At 49.1% G+C, this 21,019-nt stretch overlaps 1 protein-coding gene across 7 annotated transcripts in view; it reads left to right on the forward strand.

Moving 5' to 3' along the window:
• The window catches only part of Agap1 (ArfGAP with GTPase domain, ankyrin repeat and PH domain 1), a 436,703-nt gene that overhangs the window by 122,947 nt on the left and 292,737 nt on the right, over positions 1 to 21,019 (forward strand). For 6 of the 7 annotated variants that reach the window (XM_051190761.1, XM_051190762.1, XM_051190764.1 and 3 more), the window contains exon 1: positions 1 to 822. This exon is cut by the window's left edge and continues 383 nt beyond it. The exons of the other annotated variant lie outside the window; for it this stretch is intronic. In XM_051190761.1, coding sequence (XP_051046718.1) covers positions 1 to 822 — 822 coding nt within the window. The remainder of the gene's footprint in view (positions 823 to 21,019) is intronic. 7 annotated transcript variants of the gene reach the window in all.

Genomic DNA, 21,019 nt, shown 5'->3' on the forward strand with positions numbered 1-21,019 from the left:
ACCGCATCTCGGTGACCATGGTCAGGAAGGAGCAGCTGGCCGCTCCAGCTGCGCTCCCCGCTCGGCGGCCCCGGCCCGCGCGCTCCCCGGACGCGCCCGGGCGGCTGGAAGAAGAGGCCGAGGAGGCGGCCGCTGAGGATCCTGAGGCCGGGCCGCGCGCCTGGGACTTCCGCGCCTTCCGCACGCGCAGCACCGGGCAACTGGAGCTCGGGCGTCTGCGGCCTTGCACGCGCGGCGGGGAGCCCGCGGACCTGATGGGCAGCCCCTCGGCCGAGGGGCCCAGCAGCCCCGATGGGGAGGAGGCTCGGGCCGCGCCCCTGCGGCGGAGTCTGAGCTTCAGGCACTGGAGCGAGCCCGAGCCGCCGCGGAGCCCTGCGCTGAGCGGCGGGAGGCGCCACAGTAGCTCTGGGAGCCTAGCATGGGTGCCCGACGAAGAGGTCGAGGCGGAGATCGGCTCGGAGCTGGTGACCGGAGCGCAGCCTGTGGCGGAGAAGCGCAACACCTTGGATGTAGGCGAGGTGCTCAGCAAGAACGATGCGCTTTCGGACTTGGAGCGCTGGGAGCGCAGCAAGAGCAAGAACCGCACTCTGGACAACAGCGACCTGCAGCGGCTAGAGCGCGCGCGCGCCGCGGCCGCCGGCCCCGGGGCAGCCTCGGAGCACCGGCTGCTGCGCTTCTTCAGCGGCATCTTCGCGCGCAGGGACGGTGGGCCCTCACCCCGCAGCGGCGCCCTGCGCTCCCGCGGTTACTTCAGTCTGCGGCGGGCTCCAGCCGACACACACTCGTCTAGCGCAGAGAGCATCGAGGGGTCTCCGCGCAGAGGTGGGCAGTCCGGTGGATGGTGGGGATGCTCTTGGACAGGCCGGAGAACGATGGGGGGCTGGGCCTGTGTTCCAGCAGCCTGGGGCCCCTAGAGGACACCTGCTTTCCCTGGTGTCCAGCCTGCCAGTGGTCGCGAGGATATGAACTTTTCTGCTGCTTACTGAAACAGCCTGGGTGGTCCTGAATGGCGGTCACCCCAGGCTTTACGTGCTTTAGCAGTTTCTGGGCCTGTCACCTGGCCTTCGTGAGCTTGACTAGGCTAAGATTACCTGACCGTTTGCTGCCCCTCTTGCTGGTTCAGCCCTCCTCATCTGTAGAATGGAGCTAGAGTGTTCCTTTGCCCACACAGGGGCTGAGTGGGGTGGGGTGGGCATAACAGCCTTGGTCCTGGGCTGTGCTATGCAGGTGCAGCTTCTGGTCAGCTATGAGGAGCCGTAATCATTTTGAATTAATCCTTGCCTCCCTTCTTCAGAGCAGCAGGCTGCTGTTGGTTTCACCATGAGAGTTCAGTGATGGCTGATTTGGGTGATCCTACCAATGGGGCTTTGGGTAGAGTCAGCTCATAGCCAGTAAGGGCTGATGACAGGTATCCAGGCCCTTCTTCCTCCACGTTACTGGGGAAAGCAAGCCGGATAATGGATGCTAGGGTATGAGGGGCCAATCCTGCAGCCCATCCTGAAACGTCAGGGGTTTCTTGTTTCTCACATGCCTACTGGGACCTTGTGGAGACGTTTCTTGGGGGTAGACACTGAAAGTGGTGAATTAACCATATGATAGATAGCATTTGGGGATCAGAAATCTCTTGAAACCATGAAACATTGATCTGGCTTCTGTAGATCACCTGGATGAGTAATTGTTATACTGCTGCTGTGTTGTGTGTGTGTGTGTGTGGGGTTCAGTAGGAGGATTCCTTATTCATGCTTCTGATTACAAAAAGGTGGGCTGATGGCCATGGAGGTAGATGCAGTGGAGTATAGTGGTTCCTACAGCATCAGCTGGCTCCTGCCATCCGGGAAACAGTTTATCCTAGCTGAATCTCACAGGCTAGCTGACTGCCCTAGGTCCATGCTCACATTAAAACCAACCTTGGCAGAGGACCCCTGGAAGACAAACCATTCTCATATTGCTGCCTAGGAATGTGCTAGAGAAGAGAAGGGTTGGAGCCAGACCCTGCTGTGGCATGCTTGCCTGCTTGTTGCCCTTGTTTTGCTATGAAGTTACCTGTCCCCAGACTTGATTGGTTGAGTTATCTATCGTACCTGTCTAGTTTTAACATGCCTCACAGCACTTTGGCACACTCCTTACACTACTCCAGCCATTAATCCCTCTCACTCTCTCTCCCTTCCAACATGCTTTTAAAGTGTTAGAAAATGACAGAAGTTTCTTTTGGGAGCCAGTGAGAATGAGTCAGCCAGGTGAAGGCAATTGCCACCAAGCTGGTGATCAGGTGTGATTCCCATGGCCCACACAGAGGGTCACAGGTTGTGCTCTGACCTCTGCACATGTACCACAACGCCAGTTGGCAAGCTCATCTATGAAAATAAAGAAATGAGGAGGAAAGCAAGAGTTGGTTGGCACGATGTGGCTGTTGTCATTTACACAGAGGACAGGAGAATTGAAAGGTCCCTGTTCACTTTAACAGCAGGCTTGCACCTCTGTGTTTGTGGACATGGTAGAAAACACTAATTAGTTGCCTGGGTTCCAGATAAGTACCTGTCTTACAGAGATGGGGAGAAGCACAGACATGATTGACAGGGGGTATGCTTCATCTGCACCTGGACACGAGTTAAAAGCATTTGAGGTTTTGATGGTTCCTTTGGGACAAACACTTGAAAGAAAGTCGGTTTGCCATGGTAAAGGTGTTAAGTGTGTTGGAAGTTTGCCCCCTAGGGGTGCAAGTTTTCAATAGTAATAACTATAGTAATCTTATTGCTTGTCTCCGTGGACAGAACTTCACCACAAACTTTATGGGTCATGTGGAAAACCCGCAAACTGGGTGTGATGGAATGTGTCTATAATCCCAGCATTTGGGAAGTACATTTAGGAGGATGGGCCTCTGATATATATATTAAGTGTGATGCCTGGGCTACATCAGACCCTGTCTCAGAAAAAGGAGGGGGGGGGAACAAAACCAGCTGGGGTGGATATGATAGGTAACATTTTGAGGTCAGAAGTCTCTTGAAAGCACAAAACGTGGATCTGGTTTCTGTATATCACCTGGAGGGAAAAGACTGGGCATGGATGAGTAAATGTTACAGTACTGAGTGTGTGTGGCACAACAGGTCTTTAATCCCAGCACTCAGGAGGCTAGAGGCAGGCAGATCTCTGTGAGTTTGAGACCAGCCTGGTCTACAGTGAATTCCAGGGCATTTAGTGCTGTTTCACAGAGAAAACCTGTCTCAAAACAAAAACTACACTGAAAATAGTTTTAAAACTATACCAGGTCATAGCATACACACATACACAGAACTCTGAGGCCTCACTTTATTCTAAAGTTCTGGATCATGTGTGTATGTACAGCACTACACCTTTCATCCGGATAGTCTTTGCCATTGGTGAAGATGTCTGAAGTGTCAGCTCAGGACTGGAGCAGTCAGTTCTGTGGCTGTTACAGCCTCTCAGCCTTCAGGCCGTACCATTTTATTAGGGTCCTGTGCCGTTTTGTTTGTTTTGCTTTGTTGTGTATTTGTTTCATAGCATGTCAGTTGTTGGGGCAGTGGTGGAGAGAGAGGTGATGAAGAGTTTATAGCTTCCTGCAGAGGACCCAGCTCCTAGCATCCACATCATTCAGTTCACAATGCCCCGGACGGAACCCCAGCACCAGAGAGACCCGATGCCTCTGGCCTACACTGGCCCTTGCACCAATGCACGTACTCATACAGACACAAATAAACATAATTAACAAAATAGCTCTTAAAGATTCTCAGTTGTTCAGAATTTTAAGTGTTATGTTAAAATCCCAGCCCTAAAGTTATGGTTGGATGCCCTGGATCCCACATTTTCCCTTTGGGAATAGTGTCAGGGCTGGCCCTGTCCTGCCTTGCTTAAATTTACTTTGGGAATCAGGTGGCTTTGCAGGAGTCAGAAATTTTATGTTTAGGAAGGGAGAATGGAGCATGTTGTGAAACATGAAGTGTGAGGCCAGGAGCTGCCTAAAAGTGCATGTAACCAGCATTGCAAAGCCTGAGCTTGGCTAAATAGCAACAAACACCAGGCCTGTGCCAGTTCCAAGCTGCTTTTACCACCCCAGGGTTAAGCCTTTACAGACTTGTAGCACCATCGGCATCACCTAACACCTTGATGACTTCTTTTAAATCTAGGCCATAATGGCTTGGAGTTCATGATTACAGAAGGAATTTGAGGTTCGGACACCTAGAGACAATTTCTGTGTAATAGCATTAGATTTTGAGTTGGCTGTCGGAAGAGTTACTTTAAATCTGGATAAGTGTGTAGTTGGTTTTCCTGGATTCCTGACTTAAGAGCTTTAGGGTGAAAGGATTGAAAAGGTCCACCTTCCCCGGATGCTTCACTGGGCTTTCTTAGTGTGCAGGCTCTTCTCACTGATGTTTGGAGTCCCAGGGTTTATGTGGGTTAGACTCAGTTTTCAGAAAGACCTTGTGTCAGATCCTGGTCAGTTTTGTGTTATGTGACACACGTGTATTAAGGCAGTCTATTGACACAAGTATAATTCAGTACAAGGAAAGATCAAATTATAAGTGATTAATAGCACTGATTGGTGTCACTCTCTGGGGCCTGCTCTGTGTCTGGCAGGTGCAATCAGACTAACTTGCCACTCCCAGGACCTAGCCACCAGGCTAGGGATACATGCAGGGTGTTTTACTGTGTGGGAGGATCACGTTGATTCCTTAATAGCTCTGGCTAGGGCCAGCTTTTTAAAATAGTAATTTACAACTGATTTTTGAGAGCACATTTCATCAGTAGCTGTGTTCCTCAGTTTCTGATTCCCTTGCTTTTGTATCTTTTAGTTATTAAAGGATGAAAAGTCGTTAGGATATCAAGCAAACAAGAAGACACTTTAGTGGCCAGAAAAAGGAAATAGCAATTAAATGAAAGAAAATTGCTGAAATAACTTGGTACATTGTTTTCAACTTTATTTGCCACTGGACAGGGCAAATAATTTATGATGAAAACATGTCATTCAAAGTCTCTCTTTTGAAACATTTTGAATAATTTTCTATTCACTCTTTGACATCAGAATGTTCAGGATAAGAAAGCTCATTTTGTGGAGTTTTGTTGTTGTTTGGAGGGAGGGGCAGGGATAGCTTTCTCCTGGAGACTCAGCAGCTGCACTGGGCATGCTCCAGAGTGACCTTGAAGGTCAGCCTGGGAATCTTTGGGCACCCAGGGTTTGTGCTGTGTTTCTCTAGGTCTATGCCTTCTGTCTGGAGCTACAGTTTAGCATGGGTCCCCAGCCTACATCTTTCTTTTTCTTTTTTTCCCTCTGAAAACCTGGATTTGGAACATCCTGCTGCTAGAGTATTGAAACACACACTCATTGCAGCAACCTGTTTGGCTATTTGATTACTAGCGGCTACCCTTTGTTTGGAAACACTGTTGTTTTGATTTTTGCTTGTCTTGCTTTTCTGATGCACTAACACATCTGTGGGGCTTCTGAGAGCCAGTGGAGGCTCAGTTCCAGTCTGCGGAGATGAGAAGTTACAGTGGGTCTATAGAGTGCTTGGCAAGCTGTGACTGTTTCCCCAGTGTCACACACACATGCCGGTGTGTGGCCACAGCATCATGTAGATACCTGTAAGGCTCAATAGAGAGTTCCTCCTGAGCCAACACTGGTATTAGCCCCCTGCATGCACAGACACATAGCAACACATAGACTCTTGTTCAATGTTTGTGGGAATGATGGAGGAGAGAGCTGGGGGGTTGGTGCAAATAATGGATCGCATGTCCTTACGCTGGGGAAGAAGTTGGCTGGTGGCAGCATGGGGGTAAAATGAGCTGGACCTTGCAGGATCATCAGGAATTTGCTACATGAGGAAAAGAACTCCCCACTAGCAAGTTGGGTAGGATTTCTTTAGGGGGGCTGCTATAAACTCCATACTATCCTCAGAGCTAATACATGTTAGTGATTAATACACCAACATGAAGCAGAAGGAAATTTTGTGATCTTCTAAAAAAATATATTTATGCTCCTGGCACAAGATTTTCTTTTTCCAGTGCAGTGATTAGAACAGCAGTGCTAATTTAAAATGTCACTGTAGGATTAAACAGAGGAAAGGGAAATGCTGTCTTACTTGAAGTACCCTCACTATTGGGGTTGACTACAGCTGTGTGGCCGCTCCTCGTGATTAAGGGCAGAATTGGTATTAAGGTCAACAGATTAGCAGAAAAGAGGGGCGATTATCATCTTTTCATTATTTTGAGAGAAGGACCATCTGCCCATGGTGGTTTGGCTCCTGCTGAGCCTTGAGTTCCTGCTTGTCTGGGTGACCACAGCCCTGGGCTTCTACCTCTCACAATGGCCCCTGGTGTGGCAGATACTCACCTGGCTTAGCCTGAGCTCCTCCTGGTCATTAGTCTAGACATTGCTCTAAGTGCCCTGCGGTTTAGAAGAATGGGGTCGCATGTCTTCCACTTGGCTGGTTTTAATTTAAAAGTGGGTGCTATTTCCTCCCCCCCTTCTTTTTCTTGTACGTATTTTTGCTTTTTGTTCCACTTTTCTTGTTTCCCAGAGAAGCACAAAAGCTACTCTGACCAGTAAAAGGGAAAACTCCATCCTCACTGTCAGTATCAGGGCGCACCAGGGTGAGTGCTGGGCAGGGTTCCGCTGGCTTCTCCTTATCTAGCATGTGAAGATAATTTCACCAGGCGCATTCTGTCCATGGCAGTAAAAGGGAAAGAGGGTTGCGCTCTCACACCACCCTTGCCCGGGAGAAGCCCTGTGTCTCTTTCGATACGATGCTCGTGTGAGGTTTTGCATGATGTGCCTCGCCAGCTGGTGTGGTCAGCATGCAGGGAGGCTCTCTTTGTTCAGCTCACTGCTGGTGCAGAACGGTGGGACTCAAGTGATGAGGGTGGGTGTCCTTTTGTTTGAGACGGTTGTCAAAGGGAATCCTGTGTTCCCTCTTGCCCTCTGTGCCTGTCATTTCAAGCGGGCCTGCTGACTGTCAGACAAGTGAGAATTGACTCCATAAACAGTGACAGCAGCCTTCCATGAGACCCCTGCCCTCCTCCACTCATTAGTCCTTCTACAGGGGCAGAATGACTGATGCTGCTTCTGTCTGGGTAGGAGAGGGGGTATTTATCTAGTGTTTATTATTGCTCCAATGAGCTACAAAAAATAAATAAATAAATAAATAAATAAATAAATAAATAAATAAATAGAACTATCTAACTTGCAGGAGAATGCAGCTTAGTAGATAGCGTGTTTGCCTAGTGTGCATGAAGTGGTGCGTTCCATCCCAGCACCACATAAACCAGATATGGCGATGCACCCCAATAATCTATTGAGGATCCAAAGTTCAAAGTCATCATCGTCTGAGGCCAGCCGGGGCCACATGAGCCCCCGTCTGAAAGGAGAGCAATAGTACTCATGTCCCACAGTCCCAAGTCCTACTGTCGAACAGTGTGGGCAGGACAGTTGCCCACACAGCACATGGGTGCCTCATGCCACAGTCTTGTTCTTTCTGCCCAGGCCTTCACATTTCAACACAGAGCTCCAGGGGGTGTGGACACACCCTTCTCCTGGAAATTTCAGGTCCTACACCAGAACTTAGGCCTTTCAAGAATCTGCCAGGGTCCCCAGCAGTCACAAGTTAAGGCTACTGGCCTGGCCCCTGTGTCTGGAAGCCACCTTCACTGGAGACTGGATTTGGAAGACTGGGAACCTGCTGGTTTCTTCCTGGAACTGGGGTGCAGATCACAGCAGGGGTTTAGCTAAACTCCTGGGGAAGGAGGCTTGTGATTCAGTGTCCACCCCACCTTGTCATAGTCCTCCTGAATGAGTGGGAAGCATCACTGGGACTCTCCTGCCAGGGATTGGTGGCCAGGCTATGGGTTTGTGGTTTTTGAGGTTTGAAGTGCTGGCCCTCCAGCATCTCCCTGGGTGCTGGACCATGAGAGTGTTCAGCCTGCAGCCCACATCCAGCCAAGGATGGCTCTGAATGTGGCTCAACACAAACTTGCTAACCTAAGGTTATTTATTAGGAGGGTCTTTTTTCTTTTCGTTTTCCCTTTAGTGACTGGATTGTGCCATTCTCAAGTATAAACTGTAGATGACAACACCCACCATGGCACATTGTCAAAAGGCTGGACATGCCACCTAGGGTGCTGATGATGCAGGGTCCTCTCCCGTGTTAAGAAGGAATGTGCTTGTCCTGATAGTGTCCAGGTGGGGAGGCCCGTTAGGTCCTCACTTCGGTCTTAACCTCTGTTCCTCACTGGCTTCTCTTGGCTTGTTGGAGTTTTAGTGACTACCCTGGCCACCAGCAGGCAGGGATCTGGCAACAATGAGCCATTTGTCTCTCCTCTTTGTCCCCGGCATGACTTCCACAGGCAGTGTTTTCTGGGCCTGATTCTTTTGGAGAGCAGGTGATGGGTAGTAGCCCAGCCTGACCCTAACATGTTTGTCCCACAGGTTTCCTCCTTGCTTTCTTGAAAGCTGGTTTGCGATGCCTAACACCAGGCCAGAAATGGGGAAGGGGGAGGTACCTTCTGGTGGCAGTAGGATACCCCTCAGTTGCCACTTGGAGAAAGGACATTGGGCTTTGTCTCTGCTGGAACAGTGTGTGGCCAGCCAGGCAGCCCAGTCAGGCTTCGAAGCCACCTGAGCTCAGCCTTCCCGGTACTCAAGTAGCTGTTTCATACTTCCCTGAGTTCCTGTGAAGGTGCAGGAGGAGGTTTGAACATGTGCAGTTAGCATCAAGGCTTCATGGTATTTGCCTGTGATACATTTGTGCAAAGGACCTCTGGGTAGAAACATGGAGCATATGAGTATGCTTGGGTTTATGGTCAAGATATACACTTGATGGGTAGGCTTCTCACTGCAGACACTCCAGTTTAAGGCAGTCTTGGATTCTCCTTCCCCTATTTGTTTATATTGGCCCACGACCTTCATGGAGCTGCTGCTTTTGAGATAATTGGCCAGCATACCTGGTGATTATGAGCAAGGAGAAGACGGCTTCAGTGTCCCTCCCACATTGGTTCCTGTGCCGGAGAAGGGCTGTTACTCTGCCATGTGGAGTCACTTCCCTTCTTACAAGCCAGATCAGACTTCTTCCAGAGCTCAGCCTGAGAGCAGCTGAATCGTCACATAACCTTCCTTAATCCTCTGTACTGGAAGATGGACAGGCAGATAGACTGTGGAATGGACTGAGGGAGGGAGAGCTGGGGGGATTGGATGGATGGGCAGATGCATAGATGCTTGGATGGATGGGTGTGGATGGATGGGTACCAGGCTTTTGAAGTCATTGCCCCAAAACCACACTAGACAAAGCCTGAGAGAAGCTTTCTTCAGATTTCATTTGATATGTATTGCTCTGAGTACCTACACACTTTATAAATCTATAAAATTTATAGATGATCTAATAAGCTTAGTATTTAGCATTTACGCATTTACAGATCTGTTAACATTTATGATTTGAAAGTACACAGTGACCTGTTAGGGAGAGAAACTCTGAGGTTGAGGGTACATGCATTGAGGACATTTCCCTGCCCCCTTTGGCCTGGGATTGGCTGTCAGCTAGGCAAAAGTAATTGTCTATGGCACAGGAAGTACATATTAATTCTGTTTGGTCCTCTTGTGTAAGGAATAAAACTCAGGTTCCCCAACGTGCCAATCTAGCTACTGAGCCACACCCAGCCCCTGCTTGTTAATTCTCAAGTCTCATTTTAGGGACCCAGCTCATCTGCAGCCTTCTTTGGAGAACCAGAGATGGGTTGTTAGCATGTCATGTTAGCATGTCAGGTTCAGCTCAGGTGTTAGCATGTCATGTTAGTGTGTCAGGTTCAGTTTGGGGTATTAGGATGTCTTAGAAGCAAGCCTGGAAGCACATTCCTTCTGAAACATGGTTAGGAAGATGCTGGTAGAGAGAACTCTGACAGAGGAACTGTGGGGCATTTTTATCTCTGATGGCTGCCATCAGTGTCTGCTTGTACTTCGAACCTATACCAGTTTAGTGCTATGGGTGTCACATCTCCATGGTAGAGGATCTTGTCGAATTGGGGCCACCTAACAAAGTCATCCAGGGCATTGGGATCATGTAGTATATGTCAGGGTCACTGGGGTGGTGTATGATCACTTGTGACCATCATGAAGGCTTGGGGCCATGTGACCCTGGTGTGGCTGGGTGGTCCTCTGTGTTCAGAATTGTAAGAATCCCAAGGGTTGTTGAGTGCTGGTCTGTTCAGGTTCTGTGGATTCACTGAGAGTGGAGAGCCAGTTGTAAAATCATGGTGGCAAAGGGTGTGAGATGCCCACTGCTTGGGAGCTGGTAACTGGGCAAGGAAGGGCCTGGCCTTCTGGTCTTTGGTTACTGCTTGCCTTGCTTTGGGACAGTTTTTCATGTCTTCACTCACCCATTCTTTCAGTCAAATGCTCATTCATCTTGTAGATGTTTAGCAGAACTTGGCTTATTTCTGACATTCAGCCTAGAGGGGTTCTCTCTCTGGACCATCCTGAGCTCTGCTAGCTCCTCTCCTATGCTGTCACAGGCTCAGGATGCTTCCACTGTCTTTTTATGGGGAAGCATGTGGACCTTTACTGCCTGAGTGGTCTTTGCTCCTGGTTTCCAGCCGCTCCTGTGGTGCTGTGCTCCCCTTCAGCCCGATGTCTTAGTTATGTTCATGTTCCTTGATAAAGCTCTCAGACAAAGGCAGTGAGGAAGGGTTCGGTCTGGACAGCCAGCGAGGGGAGCAAGTCAGGAAAAGGGGTTTCTTCTGGATCATGATTCAAGGTCATGGTCTATTATGGCTGGTAAAGCAAGGCAGCAGGAATTTGAAGCAGCTGGTCATGCCATACCCATAATCAGAAGGCAGAAAAGTTGTGAATGCATGCTGCTGTTCAGCTCCCTTCCCAGGGGTATAGAGTATGGTCCAGGATCCTAGGAAGGGGATGATGCTGCCCATACCCATAGTGGGTGGGTCGTCTTAGCACTGTTAATAGGACCGAGATGATTTCCCCCAGGTGTGCCCAAATGCCTGTCTCCTGGGTGTTTGTAGATACGGTGTAGTTGACAGTAACCACCAGATCTGACCAGTAAGGGTGATAGTGGCAGTAGTACCTTTACTGCTCCCCATATGGAGACAGCTGAACCCACTTCTGATGTGTCGCTAGCACCATTTAAAATTGAGATAAAAGTATTTAACATCAAAGCGCTTTTTAGGAATGTAACGTTTCCAGTGCAGTGAAGCCTCTGATTGGCAGAGCTGACAGAGCCCGCACTGTCTGGGCACCAGGTGGGAAAGAGGAGGAGGTGCTTAAGGCGAGTACAAGGACAGGTGGCGGGTAATGATGCAATTCCATTCCTTGGCGGTGTGCTTTATGATAGAGTTTATATGGGAATTTTCGCTGTGGCTTACACGGAAGGTGGAATTTTGATATTGTAAAATATTGGCTTCCCAGGATAAAATTCGGATGTCACCCATGTCATAATATAAGGACTGAATTCTGCACTTGGAATTAGGCTCAGGTGTGTGAGCCTTCTATTGCAGACCTGTTGTGGCTCTCCCATCTGGTCCCCGGGAGTCTGGTGGCCTCACCACTTATGAGGATGCCTAGTGGACTGTAGAGAGGAGGTGACGGGGGGGCTGAGAGCAACCTGTTGGCCTCAGTTTTCTTATGTTGACAGTGACATGTCCTCTTCCTTGAAAGCAAACACAGTCTCGGTGTTGTGTGTTGGCATGATGTAGGCTTTGCTGGCACACTTTAAAGACACTGATCTCTATACTGTGTGAGAATTTTGAGACATTTTTCTTGACTGAGATAGCATCGGTCTCTTTGCAGGCAAAGTGCTCAAGTTCCCTGAGGTCCAGCCATTCAGCTTCTGTTTTCCAGGTGGCCAGTGTTGACTAGTGCCGAGTTTCAGCTCCATGTGAACTTCCCAGACATGACTTTTCATTTGTCTTATATGAACCCAAGGCAGTGACAGTTTGCTTTGGATATATAAGGCCAAGTGAGTCAGTCACACAGAGATCATTCATCTTAAATATTAGTCTGAGATCTGTGTTAGGGACTTTGGGCTTAGATCATTGGCAGAGTGCTTGCATGGGATAATCAACTTCTGGATTGTATCCCAAACACAGCTCAAAAGAAGTGTGTGTGTGAGTGTGTAAAATCCTAGCACTTGGGAGACAGAGGCAGGTGTGTGTGTGTGTCTGTGTCTGTGTCTGTCTGTCTGTCTGTAATCCTAACACTTGGGAGGCAGAGGCAGTAGCATTTGAGGCCAGTGTGAGCTATACAGGGCCTTGTGTTGGTAAAAAATAATAATAATAATCTGTATTTCCACATATTTACTGTGTGTGTGAGTGTGTGTGTGTGTGTGTGTGTGTGTGTCTGTCTGTCTGTCTGTCTGTCTGTGTGCCTTGAATGGATCCTTTTTTGTTGTCTCCTGCTGCTGTTTTGTGATTTGTTTCTCCAGTCTGGTTCTACTCTTGGATTCAAGAAGTTGAAATTGATGGCTTTATATTCAGAGTTCTAAATTCAGCCACAGAACACTTTGGGCCTGGACTGAGGGTTTGGCGCAGACTCGGGGATGCTATTTTAAATATGCCAGAAACCCTTTTGGAAGTTGTTCCCTTTGGGCTTTTCTCCATTTAGGCTGTGAGCTTGGGATCCCAGCCTGCTCAGATGGGGGTGCTGGGAGCACTGGGGGGGGGGTTCACAAGAAGATCTGTAACCACCGAGAATCTGCCCATATGGTTCTTAGACTTCCATGTGGTGAGAGTCCAGCTCTGGGGCCATGAGTCTGCCCAGCCTTCGTGCATGCATTTAGGTGCATTTAGCTTGTTATGGAGCTGTCAAATCCAGGGACAGGCCAGCCTTTCTACCTGTGAATACTGCTGTTACTGTCTGTTATTCTGGGGTTAAAAAGGGGATCCTTTTAAAGTTCTGTGGCTAGGCTGTGTATATTGGAAGAGCAAGGCAGTCAGCGGTGTACTGACTGTACTGAGACTGACAGCACTGTGCAGTGGTTGTTACTCTGCTGAGTCGTGGCATTGCTGTCTTAGAGATGCGTATGTAGCGGTATAGAGAGATCTATAGCATGTAACCACAGAGGTGGGTATCCTGCTACTATCTCTGTTAGAGCCAGTCACTTAGATCTACCCTCACCTCACAACGATGAGCTGACTGTGTAGCAGCATGTGACCATAAAAGGGTCACATGTGACAGGTACTGGATTGTAGATGCCCAGGAGGACTCAGTAGGTTCGTACTGCTCCGGGTTAATCTCATCTGCAGAGGACCCTTGTTTCTCCCTTCCCATGCTTCTATTCTGAGTGTGGCCTTCACTGCCTGGACCCCTTCACCCAGCTTTCCACTCCACTCAGGAGCAGGAAACCCTGGGTGGGGCAGCTTGCAGACAGTGACCAGTGGTCGCTGGGTCAGGACTGGAGATGAAATTCCTCCGTGTATGCGGACAGTCAGTGTGTTGTGAATTTTATCAAAGAAATAAGCACTCAGAGGCTGGCCAGTGTGTTGCAGGGTGGTTTGAGTTACCAGAAACTTCAAAGATTTCTCAAGAGACTGAACCGGTGAAACAGAGTAATCCCAGACCCCAAGTGTGCGTGGTAAGCTTGGTTTTGGCTGGGTGACCACTGGGACTTTTGTTTTACATATCTATAGCCCAAACGTGGGGTGCCCCTCGTGAGGAGCCTCTATGCATGGTTATAGCCCTTCTACCTGCTCCTCTGGAACATTGCATCGCCTTCTGTTGCTCCAGCAGGCACCTGGTCTCTGCTCACGCTGTACCCCTGCGATTCTCAGGGCTTCTTTTCTTCAGATCTGCACAGGCCCACTTTCACCTCAACCCACGTTCACATGACATCTCTGTCTTTTGGAGAGCTGGATGTGACTCCTGTCCCATCTTCACACTCTTCAGAGTCCCCACGTCACTCACTCCAAGCAAACTGTTCCAACACCAGCACCATATTGTTCTTCATCCCAGCTCCCCCTTCTTTTCCTCCCTTAGTCCCAGCACCCAGCCCTCTCCTTCCTCAGTGTGTAAATGTCAGTACTTCAGAGACCACCCTGACCAGCACTCCCACAGCTGCTCTCCCTTTCATCTGCCCTACCGTCCTTGCTTCCGCCATAGCTTTAGCACTGTGTGGCCTGGCGCATCTTAGACCCATGCTCCTCACAGGCGCTAACAGGCCTGGTGTTGGTTGTGGGCATCACTAATATGGAGTGCAGTGCTTGGTTCTAGAAACGTAGTGAATGGTGTCCACCCTGCTGTGGACGAGGGTGCCAGTGGGGTTGTCAGGTGCTGCAAGTGAGGCAGAGAAGTCTTCTTGATACGCACGGGCCTGGAAGGTCTGTGAGTGTCATGCGCAAATGTCCATGCCTCGTGGAGGTGGCGGTGGTGATAGGGTTCCTGTCTGGTAGAGGCTCTGTAAATACCCTGCAGCGGTTACCATGGAGAAGGCCAGTTCCTTAGGAGGTGGGCGCTGGAGGAGAGTGACATCAGGGCATTCCCTGGGGTCCTCTTTGACCTCTCCACCTGCGGGCTAGCTTAGCTACAGACCTTGGAAGAAGGCTGCTCCTTGAAGGATTCTGAATCAATGGGGATGGGCTGAGGAGTAGAGATGGTTGAGCTTCAGTTGGGGTCAGGCATCAGGCCTTTATACTCATTAATAGTCTCGGGTTGGACCCTCCCAGGGTCATGCCTTGAGCTCCACCCATTCTAACCAAGGGCAGTGTAGGACTCAGCCTCAGCCAACACTTCTGCTGCCAGGCAAAGACCTGGGTCATGAAGGGCTTCACAGGACTAGTGCCCACCGCAGTCCTGTCATGGTGTTGTCAAACTGGATTTGAAGAGCCTGGCAGAGAGGAACTCACTAGTTCAGGAGGAGGCTACTTGGTTACATCCAGTGGGATAGGTAATTGCAGATGGTTTTCAATCGTTCTTATTCATGCACAGGAAACGACATCATGCCCCACATGGACTTGATTGTTCTGGCAAAATGCAGATCGTATGAGTCGGTTCTTTGGTAGTTTATGGCTTTTCTAATGGGAAATCATGGCATATTTGACGATTTTTTTAGTTTTTGGAAGCATAATGTGGGCTTTTTATAAAAGCAGCAGAAATTGCCGCCGAGTTGGGAGGCTGTATTTGTGTGTGCTCCCCGCCCCCAGGTTCAGTCAGGGGGAAGGATATGGTCAACACTGGGGCGGTCTTCTGGGTACCTCGTGCTTCCCTGGGTCATTTGCATCATCTTGCTCAGGCACCTTCTCTAGACTTTTTTGGGTGTGTCCTGCTGACACTTTTCTGTTTAGATGGGGGTGTTCTCATATTCTCTCCTGATAAGTGACATCTGAGTAAAAGGCAAGCCTGTCCCAGACTGTGAACGTCCATGACCAGGGTTAGGTGGGTACCAGAGTACATGGTACTGAGTTTTCCTTCCTGACTTATCATGAATAGCAGTGGCAGTGATCCTTGGTGGGATCTTTAGCTGTAGCTTCTGTTTGGGATGTTGTGTAGCACTGGGTGGATACAAGCTCTCAGTGATGGGTGGGAGAAGCTGAGCACCTCCCCAGAGCTGGTGATGCATATATTCAGTAGTCTTCTGTTAATTTTTTCTGTTGAAAAGACCTTTAAAGACAGGTGTAAGGAATGAGAAGTAGAGAAATAATGAGTCCATCCCCATGCATTTTCTTTGTGATTATGCTTTTCTGCATTTTCAAGGTAAGACTGACCTTTATAGGCTTCAGAGTTTGCAGTTTGGCCACCCAGCAGAACCTTAGTGATCCTCTAGGCATAGGAGGGACCGCCCCTGTCTGCAAAATACCTTTATTGCCCTTTCTTAGAAAAGTATTGGATGCTCCTGAATTCAGACAAGACTGAAATCGGTAAAGGTCAGTAATTGGGAAAACAAAAGTCTTTTGAGCTTGCATCTCAGGCACACTGCAGCTTGTTGGCTATTTCTCCATCTTCCTTGTTCACACTCTGCCTAGTTAATTACTTGATAGACAGACGGAGCGCTGGTTGCACATGTCTGTGACCTAGTTTTTGTGCTCCATATGTTATGCCAAATTTACTTTAGACCCTTATCAGGGAGAAGTCTGATTTGCTCAGTCTTATAACATCTGCCAGGGCCAGACCTATGCCCAAGCATATATGACAGTCCTAACAGTTTGTACTATGTTACTTAGATACAGCTACCCAGGGCATGGGGCTGGTACATTTAGCTGGGTGAAAGTGGCATAAGGTGACAGTCAGGGAATAGGTATTGCAGAGATGCTGCGGATGTATTGGATGACTAGAACACAGAGACCGGAGCGTATTGGATCGCTTGAGCACAGAGTCTAGGGATTGATACATTGAGCTGAACACAATGACTCCTTGTGCTGCTTTTCTGTGCTGTGATAAGCTATCACGACCAGAATCAGCTTATGGAGTACAGAGTTTATTTTTGGCTTACAGTTTCAGAGGGATCAGAGTCTGTTGACACGGGTAAGGCAAGGCAGCAAGATGCCGAGAGATCACATCTTTAACTGTAAACGTGGAACAGAAGGCAAACTGGAAATGGGGTGGTATTTCCCTATAAACTCCCCAGAAGAGCACCATCAACTAAACTAGCATGAGGTGTTCAGATGCCTTGCATGTTCAGGTTTGGAACACAGGCTGGAAGTGAGACCTGTGTACAGTATGGAAACAGGAAGGTGTCCTTTTTTGCCAGAGGTGTCAGGGTAGCAACAGGAATTTAGGCGGCCTGGGGGTGGTCAGTTATAGACATTCCAGCTCTCAGGTGGCCTTGAGGGCATGGAGATGCAATGTCCTTTGTTCTTTCTGCTCCTCGAGAGAGCTGGGCTTGTAGTCTTTTCTCCCTGGGAATCTTGTAGCTTGCCCGGGAAGATGCTCACAGTAAATGCCTTTATCACCTGGGTGATGGCAGTGAATGGAAATTTGATGGAATGAGGACACAGGCTTCAGAGCTGCCAACATTTCAGCCAGAATATTACAGCCTCTGCTCACCCAGCACATGTCTTTTTCGAGGAAATGTGGGATATGACTTATCAAGCACACACAGGAAGCCGTAGTTGCTGTCCCTGGCTCCCCTCAGCTTGTGATCTCTGGCTTCTGCTTTCACATTTAGAGTGATCTTTTCCTCCTTTCTAATCTCACATCCCCACATTTTCTACTTTCCTCGTCAGACTTGTGTTCTGCAGCCATCACCGATACACATGCAGCATCAGGCAGTGCTGCTCCTAGAACACTGTTCTCTGTAAGCAAGGGTGCCACGAGGAAAAACTCACTAAAGGGAACCACGTGTCCCTTGAGTCACCTCATTGAGTCCTTGAGATCCCGCTCCAGCTGGTGCCTTTTGACTTGTAGACTGTGCAGGAGAGAAGAGAAAGGGCCTCTCGCATGTGCTCTCCACTGAGAAGAATTTCGAGCCACACCAGGGCTCAGGGTAAAGATGCTTGGGATTGAGGCTGTGGTGTGGTCATCCCTGCAGGGGTAGGTGGTCATGTTGGTGTCTTGGTGATATGACATTTGTCACTCTTCAAAGGAAAGGTCTCATGAATGGGGAAGGTGAGTGTCAGGGATGTGGGGGAGGGAGCCGTCTTGGTTGTCGATCTCTGGGGCCACTGAGGGGCAACTGGAGCTAATGGGGGAACCTGGCAGTCATCCAGTGCCCCTGAGGACTGGGTTTATTCATGATTACTCACCTGGCAACAGAGGGTTTCTGATAAGAAATTGTCGTGCTGCTCTTGCACACAGGGTTGGAAGTCATTGCTGCCTTGAGTGTTAAGCACTGTGCCACAGCGCTCTATTCCTGTTGAGTATGTTGTATCCTTCCACAGCAACACTTAGTTAGGGCCAGGGACCTGGCTTTTCCCACCTCCTGGTCTCTGGATAGTCTTGCTATCTCTTCTGTTGTTGTTTTCCTATTTCAGGACTTTGCAAATGTTCTCAGGTTTGATTTTATTTTTATGTTTTTTAATTCATGTCTGTTGCTAAACCGAGTGCATTTTTAAAAATCTTTGTGGAATTTAAGGTTCTAAGAGCATTCCTGTCCCTGAGACAGTGTTTTGTTTTTTCTCTCTTACCTACAATTTCAGTTTCTTTTTTTATCCTGGTGGCAGCTTGGTGAGTTGTGGCTGGAGCCGAACAAGGTGGAGGTGGGAAGCATGAGTCACTGTGGTCCTGCAGACTGGGCTTCTCTTACTTTATCTCCCGCCTTAGCTGTGCTGGGGCTTGTGTCCACCAGCCAAATGATGCAGTTTGGACTCTTGGGGGGATAGAGAATATCAGTAAGACATTAGCTCAAGATTCTGAGGCCCCAGGAAGGCACCCAGTGGAGCTGTGGAGTTGACGGCTTCCCTAGAAATACGCCATGTGTAGCCAGGTTTCTCCGGGCTACAGATGAGGGTCCCATGGGTCCTGGCTGCCTGGGTTCAAGTTTATCCATCAGCCAGCCAGCTAGCTTGTTCTCCCGTCTCCGCTGGGCTTTGCCTGGGCATGGTGCCGAGGTCAATTCACCAGAGGATATTTGATTGTTTTGAGATGCTTGTGATCACATCGCAGGTTTTTTTTTTTTTTTTTTTTTTTTTTTTTTTTTCCCTTTCCCCTGTGTGCCCGTGCAGTGGGCTGAACCAGGCAGATTTTTCATTGCTCAAGCTCTTCTGACTGCGCTTCCAGTTTGTCTCATAGAGGAACACTAGTCAGAGAGACAAAGCTTCCTAGTGGCCCTGTTTCTGCTTTGCCTTCTCCAGTTGCTGGTGACCTGGTCCTTAGAGTAGGTAATGGAGCTTTGCTCTGAATGAGCCCATGGCCTCCTGAAAGGAAGATAGGAATTTCAGAGTAGGCAGGCGGTGGGTGGGAGTGAGCGGTGGGCATGAGCCATAGTCCTGAGACTCTCCACGTTCCAGTCTCCTACCAGAGACCAGCGAAGGAACCTCATGTCACATTTTACATTCCTAACCTTGCGTCCCAGTATTCCGTCACTATAGGGGGAGGCCAGGGCCCATCACCCACTTTCTTTTGCTGAACTAAATAAGGATTGTTAAGTTATGGGAATGTAACTTGGTGCTATAGCCCTTGCCTAGCATGCAGGAGCCCCAGGATTGGATGGACTGCCCTTAAAAAAGGAGAGGAAAGTAATTGAAGCCCTGTGGTAGGTTAATGATGAGGGATGAAGAAGCAGGTTCTTGTACTTAGCCGCAGCAGAGAACACCTGTGGTATCAAGCAGGAGCCAGGCAGCCTGGTCCACACCCACCAGAGGCTCAGTGGAATGGAACCCACAGCCCATCAGTGGTAATCTCTGTCTACTGGTAAATTCCAGCCCAATAGCACTTCATCTAAACCAATACCTGTGAATGTGTTTTCTTCGTGTTACTGTATTCTAGGGAGTGGGGTGTTAAGTGGGGTGTAGCAGTTTCTTCTGTGGCATTGTTTTAGTGAATGTTGAGACAGAATAGTTCAGGTTGGCTTTGGATTCACTGTATAGCCTAGGATGACCTTGAACTTCTGATCTTTACTGCTCTACCTCTCTAGTATGGAGATTGTGGGCATGCATCACACCCAGTTTTATTCCTTCTGTGGGGGTAGGGGGGTTGAATCTTGGGCCTAGTATGCTAATAATCAAGCCCGCAGATGTCTGTGACTTTTGGCTCGGCCCGCTGGGAAGATCCTTGGAAAAGTGCAGACGTGCCCAGAGTTGTTCCTTGAAGCAGGTAGCTGCTCTGGAGATTCTGAGGCAGACAGCGATGTGGTGTGCCCCAGGCTTCCCTCTCCCTGCTTGGGTGAGGAAGTTTCTAGCAAGGTAGGCGCTGCATAGTCTGTTTTCACTGTTCTCTGTGGCACACTTCAGCCACTGAAAAGCCACACAGGAAGGCGGCTGAAGATTGGGGTGCAAATGTCTTTCACTAAAGCACCTGTTACTTTTCTTTTGGTCTTCAGCATGGCAAACTTTCCTTCAGACTGAGCAGACATTTTTAAAGAAAGATTTCTTAATGAAAGCTGTAATAGTGCCCCTCCATAGTCAATTATTTTACTAATCTAGCTGCCACAAAAAAGAACATACCCTTTGAGCAAGGATATATTTGCAAATAAAAAAACACGCCACAGTGCTTTTGTATGGACGTGTCTTATTTTCTATAGCTCCTACCGGCCACCCAGCTCCTCCTGATTTAGCTTCTCTGAGCAGAGGCCTCCCTCTGGGCCACCCATCTCCTTAGACATCAGTGTTTCTCTGTCACCGGTGTTGGATGCAGCCTCTTTGCTGTCAGGGTGGATGGACTGTTTTCCTGGTCGGCTTGGCTTCATCTAAGCACCTCTCACCCTGGTCCAGCAAGCTACAGGGGAACAGCAGGCCATTGCTTCCAGCCCTGGCACCTGCTGGGTCTAATTTCCTTGCACTCTCCCAAGAATGATGGCCAACTTGATTTTGAATGTGTTGTAAGGGACTCTGCTTTTTGGACAACTTAAGAGGTAACAGGAGGCATCTGAGAAAGACTCTCAAGGGTGAATTGCACTGGAAAGACACGAGCAGCCTGTGGCTACATGGTGGTGGGCACTACTGCAGGCTGCCATCTGTGACAGGAAATGGCACTCGGGGAGTGTGACAGTCATGTGAGCCAAGCCATGGACAGTGGTTGTGGTGGCCTAAGGTGTGAGGCAGGCTGGGTTAAGCACCATGGCTGAGTCCCTCAGGACCGAGGGACTCCTTGCCTTTCTGACACACCCCAAACCACCCTGGCTGAATCACCGCTTGGTTTCTCTCTGAGGATCCTAATAGTCAGCAGAGACTCTTAGTACCCTGCAATCTTGCAACCGTGTGTGTGTGTGTGTGTGTGTGTGTGTGTGTGTGTGTGTGTGTTTTCAGCTCCACTGAGGACATGAGGAAGGCCTGGAACTTGAGCAGGAGAGGAATGGACAGCCAGAGAGGCCTACAGCTTTGCTGGGGTGTGGGTTACACACCACAGCCTTAAGGCCAGAATGTGTGAACTTGGGCAGGTGGTGACTTCCAGAGTAGGAGTAACGTAAGGGCCCAGTATGAC

This window comes from Phodopus roborovskii, unplaced genomic scaffold (genome assembly GCF_943737965.1).
Source record: "Phodopus roborovskii unplaced genomic scaffold, PHOROB, whole genome shotgun sequence".
NCBI lineage: Eukaryota > Metazoa > Chordata > Mammalia > Rodentia > Cricetidae > Phodopus > Phodopus roborovskii.